Consider the following 6,680-nt stretch of genomic DNA (forward strand, 5'->3'; position numbering starts at 1 on the left):
TAACTGACTGTTGAGTGTTCTTGGACACTTTGGGAAGATTTCATGGGAAAATTAAATATTAAAGTGAAATATAACTGGAAAACAAAAGATCTAGGCTAGAGGATATTAAGAAGAAAATAATTGCAAGGCCAAAGTATTCATGAAAGAGGATATAACAATAATTTTTTTTAAATCTTTGATCCACATTATAAAAATATCATTGGTAACTTTGTTCATAACAACCAAGTAGAGAAAAAACAGCCAGACATCAGATTATAGAGGAGCCTGTAAAGGAATTAAAAGTAGTATAAGCAACATAGTAAAGGATTTTGTAAATAGGATGTTCAAATGTGATCAGTCCGTGAACCAATAGTTTAGTTGAACAAATTTCTTAAAAAATAAAGATGCAAGAAGTGTATAGGAGAGACAGTGTAACTGACTATGGATAAATGATTGGGGGGCAGCTAGGTAGTGCAGTGGACAGAGCACCAGTCCTGAAGTCAGGAGGACCTGAGCTTAAATGTGACCTTAAACACTTAAGGCTTCCTAGGTATGTGACCCTGGGCAAGTCACTTAACCTCAAATGCCTCAGGGGAGAAAAAAAGAAGTAAGTGACCCATTTTCATGTCTTTCTTCAAATTCTGTAAGTCTGTAACCACATTCATTCTTCCAACATCTGCCTTCCCTTTTATGTCCGAGGTCTATGATTTTAAAGCACAAGGTTGTGACTTATGAACTGTTGAAAGGAGAAAGTCTGCCCTCTTCCTCTGTAAAACTTTAGCAGTCTACTCCTAGTTTTATAACTCTATTGAATATCTCTACTCTAAAAGGAAATCTTGGAAATATTAGGATGAAATAGAGGAAATTAACCTATTTTCATTTTGAAAAAATGATTTCACATGGTAAGAAAGATGATGCATATATGATTTCATATTTGATATTAATAAAGTGAGATTGGAAAATACTACTAGGATTGGAATTTTCTCTTGCAATCTCTTTTCAGACAGGGAATTCAGAGTTCATAGGATTGTAGTTTTGGGAAACACCAGCCTATTCCAATTGAAATATTGCATAAATCTAAGTCAATATAAGATTAGCTATTTTTAAATAGTTCTTGAAGTGTCAATAAATTCTTACTATCTTAAGTCCTTCATATAGAGATCTTTGGATTAGTCATAGAGAGCTAAGTTATAGTAGAGAGGTGATGAGAGAGAAAGAGATAACTTCTTATCCTTAGTATCCATAGTTCAAAGAGAAAAGAAAATATACTTCAAAAATGTACTTTTAAAACTATACAAAGTTCTTTTTCTTTGTAATGTTATTGTACACATTGTTGTGTTTCTATTTACTTCATTCTGCATCAATTCATAGAGGTTTTGTGAATTTTTTCAAAATAGTCCATTTCATCATTTCTTACAGTAGTAATACTATTCTATTATATACCCATAACATAATTAACTTAGACATTTAACAGTAGTTGGACAGCCATTTAGTTTCTTTTTTTTTTTAATTAATTTTATAATTATAACACTTTTTTTGACAGTACATATGCATAGGTAATTTTTTTTACAACATTATCCCTTGTACTCCCTTCTGTTCCAAATTTTTCCCTTCTTTCCCTCCACCCCCTCCCCTAGATGGCAGGCATTCCCATACATATTAAATATCTTATAGTATATCCTAGGTACAATATATATGTGTAGAAACGAATTTTGTTGTTGTTGTTGCAAAGGAAGAATTGTATTCGGAAGGTAAAGATAATCTGGAAAGAAAAACAAAAAAATGCTCACAGTTTACACTCATTTCCCAGTGTTCCTTTTCTGGGTGTAGCTGATTCTGTCCATCATTGATCATTTGGAATTGGATTAGCTCTTCTCTATGTTGAAGAAATCCACTTCCATCAGAATACATCCTCATACAGTATCATTATTGAAGTGTATGAATGATCTCCTAGTTCTGCTCGTTTCACTCAGCATCAATTGATGTCTCTCCAAGCCTCTCTGTATTCCTCCTCTTGGTCATTTCTTACAGAACAATAATATTCCATAACCTTCATATACCATAATTTACCCAACCATTCTCCAATTGATGGGCATCCATTCATTTTCCAGTTTCTAGCCACTACAAAAAGGGCTGCCACAAACATTTTGGCACATACAAGTCCATTTCCCTTCTTTAGTATTTCCTTGGGATATAAGCCCAGTAGTAGCACCACTGGATCAAAGGGCAAAAAATAACTTTTTGGGCATAATTCCAGATTGCTCTCCAGAATGCTTGGATTCTTTCACAACTCCACCAACAATGCATCAGTGTCCCAGTTTTCCCACAACCCCTCCAACATTCATCATTTGTTTCTGTCATCTTAGCCAATCTGCCAGGTGTGTAGTGGTATCTCAGAGTTGTCTTAATTTGCATTTCTCTGATCAATAGTGATTTGGAACACTCTTTCATATGAGTGGAAATAGTTTTAATTTCATCATCTGAAAATTGTCTGTTCATATCCTTTGACCATTTATCAATTGGAGAATCAGCCACTTAGTTTCTAGTTCTTTGCTCCTGCTCCTACTACCAAAAAAGCCTGTTATAAATAATTTTGTAAATATGCTCCTTTTGCCCTTTTTTTAAAATTGATTTTTGGGGGCACAATTTAGTGCAGGGATTCTTAATTTTCTGTGTCATAGATCCCTTCTCAGAATAATATTTTAACTACATAAAACAAAATCTATAAGATTATAAAGGACAATAATTATACTGAAATACATATATCATAATTTAAAAAAACAAGTTAATAAGAATACTATTTTCAACCTTTTTTGTTTTTTTTCTCATTTTTTCCCTTTTGTTCCAGTTCTTTTTTCACAGTATGACTAATTGGAGATATGATTAATATGATTATATCTATATCAGATTGCTTGCGATCTTGGGGAAGAGAGAGAGGGGGGGAAATTGGAACGCAAAATCTTATAAAAGTGAATGTTGAAAACTATCTTGACATGTAATTGGAAAAAATAAAATATTATAAAGTAGAAATGGGAAAAAAACAAGTTCATAGACTCCAAGTTAAGAACCTTTGATTTATTGACTTTGGGGGCATAGATTACTTTCCAGAATGCCTGGACCAATTCAAAGCTCTAACAAATGCATTTGGGTATGTGTTTCAAGCAATTCTTCTAATTGTCAATTTCCCTTTTTGTTATCTTTGACAATTAATTTGCATTTTTGTAATTAGAAATGACTTGGAGCATTTTTTTATATTGCTATTTTTTTTCCTTTGAAAACTGACTGGAAATGTGTTAAAAATGAATGTACATATATAACCTATATCAGATTGCTGGCTTGCATGGGGAGGGAGAGTTAAGGGAGTGAGAAAAAACTCAAAATCTTACAAAAATGAATGTTGAAAAATCTTTATATGTAATTGGCAAAATAGCATACCATTATAAAAAAATTTAAAAAGAAAACTATCTGGGCATCTTCTTTGATCTATTGGGGAATGACTTGTGTTTTTACAAATTTAAATAATTTCTTTTTATATTTTTGATATGAAACCTTTATCAGAAAAACTTGCTGCAGAGATTTTTTTTCAGGCTGCAAGCAGGAGGCAGGGCATGGCGAAAGGAGAATACTAGAGGAGAGGGCAAAGCAGGAGGAGGTCTAAAGGGAAAACCTTTCTAGAAGGGGCAAAGATTTAAGTGTGAAAAGTCTAAAGAGAGCAGTTTTCTTAGATGAAAACCGGAGGAAAATCAAACTGAAACAGGAAACGAGGACAATGAATCAACAAGCATTGAGTGGCTACTGTCTACTAAGCGGTGAAAAGGAAGAGTTAGGTCAAGTGGTGTAGGCTGTGTTCAGAGAAGCAACTGCTATCAGGGGTTTCTCTGCCAGATGTAGAATAAAGAGGTTTCCTTGTGGTTCATGAACAGGACAGGGAGTTGACAACCTCTTCTTAGCTCAATTCTTCCACTACTCAATTAGAAGGGAGATGAGGGAAATGAGGAAGGCATCCTTCCTCTCCACTGGAGATCTCTCTGATTCCCCACACCTACCCAGCTGTAGGTTGACTATTGCTGGGAAATCTAACAGGGCTGCCTCAGACCCAACTTAAGCACCTTGTCCTCCCCATCAGCCTTCTCCTGCAACTGGAAGATGGATGTTCCTCTGCCAGAATTGACAACTATTATTATGCATTTGACAAATATGAAAACTGCAAAAGTTGAGTTATTTATATGTGGTAATTTAGCTAGTAAGTTTCAGAAACAAGATGGGAACCAGGACCACTTCACTCAAATTCTAATCCTTTTTCAATTACTCAGTAGTAACAGGGTTTCTCATCTCAAGAAGTCTCCATTCTAGGTAGAAAGGAAAGGATACAAACGAATACAAAATTAAACAATAAAAGATTTGAATAATGTTCAAGAGGATGTAGAAGTCAACTAATGGGGCATTACATGATTTTATGTGAAATGGATTAATCAAATGATAATTGCTAAAGGAGAAGTTTATAGGCAGGAGAACTCGCATTGTAAAAGTGGGGTAAAGATCTTAATACACAAAGGGAAAGTCATGTAGAGAGCAACAAGAAAATACAATTCGATTCATTTTATTTTGGGGGGCTTCAATTTCTATGTCTGTAAAATAAAGGCATTGGAATAGATGACCACAGAAGTGCCTTCCAATTTTAGATCTATTACCTTGTTAATTTAATTAACAAAATTCAGCAAGTATTTTTGAAATATTCACTGTGGTCCAGGTGACGATCTAGGTTTTGGGAGTGCAAAAACATTTCTTTACATTGTTCAAGAAGCCTCCATTCTACTGGAGAATAGAGAGAAGCTGGAAAGAGGGAATCAGGAAAAAGAAAGGAGGATGCAGGTTAAAGTTCTGGGTTCTATTCTCAACCATCCCCAACTGCCATCCTTAGAGTGGACAACAGTGAAAACAGGTTTGGAGATAAGTGGGAGAGAAGAGTTTGACATTGTGTCATAGCAACTGAAAGAGGACAATTTCCAGCCTGCATCACATTTGGGTTGAAATGTCCTTGGCAAAAGATTCTATCTAATATCCATCTACTATCTTTTGTAGGAGACTTTGGTATAAAAATGCGGCACTGGTTTGCCATGAATGCCCAGCTGGGCACTTTTCTCTCTGGTGTCTTCACTATCTTTGCAACCAACATGTATGTTGTGTTTGAAGAGAAACACATGGTAAAACTCAATTGTACTGAGCAAAATGGCGAAGACAATATTAATGTTATAAATGACTTTATCATCTGTTGGAGCTATAAGATCACCCTCTGCTTATCACTTATCACCGTCCTCATCAGCTGTTTCCTCTTGTACTCTGTACATGCCCAGATCTATAAAGGCATGGTGATCTATGTCATCTGGATTATCTTCTATGAAGCTGTCAACTCCCTACTGCAGATCCTGACCAACAAGCCTAATGACAAGTCCCCGTCAGAAGTGAAGTTTTTACGCTGGTTTGGCTTGATTTCCCGTATTTTCATGCATGCATTCTGGCTTTTTTTTGTGATCACATATGCTCACAGAGTGTACAAAAAGCAGGTGCAAACTAATATCGCTTCCTACACCAGCCGTCTCTCTACCAATATGGAATCAAAGCGAGACAATTCATACTACCCAAATTTTCCAAAGCTCAATTCCAGAGCTCCTAGAGTAATATAAAAAAAAGCCAGTCCTTTATCCCAAGAATCCTGTCTTCAGTACTCTTAGATCTAATTTTCACTCTTTAATTTTCTCAAATTTGAATTTGGATTTGAATTCGAAACTTGGGTTTTCTGAAATCTCCAGTTTCTCTAATAGTTCTATCAAATTGGAGTCACTCAATTTGAGGTGCTTGGTAGATTTGTGGACTTTTTTTGGTGGAGGTGAGGGGGACTTGTATGTGAAGGAGTATCATTAGGTGGGTAGTGGAAGGAAATTGTAAATAAGTTCATATTTGGAATGTCCTGGTTAGGTTAATAATTGTTTCCTCTTGGTATCTGTTTAGAAAAGTAAGGTGATAAGGGAAAAAAGTGAAATAAAGGTACATTTCAAGGTAACTGTGTCTGTATTTCATATATCCATCATTGACCAGTAAAACCAATTTAGAACTATTGTCCTCATTCATTTTATTTTAGTCTCCAAGTATCAGAGGCAGAATCATTCATATCTATGTCCCAGTCCACCAAAGGTTATTAAAAGGAACCTGTAATGCATACTAATATTCATATTAGGGGACCAGTTTAATTCAACAGTTAAGGAGTATTTATTGAATGGAAATTGTTGGATGAAATTGATGACAGGAGAGTCAATGGATGAGAGAAAAGTGTAATCCCATAAGAAATACTAGCTTTCTTACTATCTACCTCAAAAATAGCGCCAGAAAGGGAACAAAATTACCTTAAGTCATTAAAAGAAAAAAATTAGGGAAGAAAAATATTCAAATAAATGAACAAAGAAAAAATTCAATACAGTGAAAATAATATCCTGGATTAAAAGAAATCACAGCAAAAATGCTTGAAGAAAAATATACGGAGGGTTGTTCTGAATTGGGTCTGATTGAGATCAGTTCCCAATATTTTAGCATTAATATTGGAACAAAATGGGGTACTCATTCAATAGATAATAAAGCATTTATTGGGTCAAAGATATGCACTGAGGATACTTCAAGTTGATTCACCTGAGTGAAGCTTCCTTGCT

The 6,680-nt window shown here is 34.9% G+C and overlaps 1 protein-coding gene across 1 annotated transcript; it reads left to right on the plus strand.

Annotated features, from left to right (window-relative positions):
* Window positions 1–4,961: 4,961 nt before the first annotated feature.
* TMEM217 (transmembrane protein 217) lies at window positions 4,962–5,927 on the plus strand (the record flags this gene model as incomplete). Its single annotated transcript, XM_074264721.1, has 1 exon — window positions 4,962–5,927. A coding segment is annotated over one exon (702 nt), but the record flags the coding sequence as incomplete, so codon positions are not given.
* Between the last annotated feature and the right edge of the window lie 753 nt (window positions 5,928–6,680).

This window comes from Sminthopsis crassicaudata, chromosome 4 (genome assembly GCF_048593235.1).
Source record: "Sminthopsis crassicaudata isolate SCR6 chromosome 4, ASM4859323v1, whole genome shotgun sequence".
NCBI classification, from domain to species: Eukaryota; Metazoa; Chordata; class Mammalia; order Dasyuromorphia; family Dasyuridae; genus Sminthopsis; species Sminthopsis crassicaudata.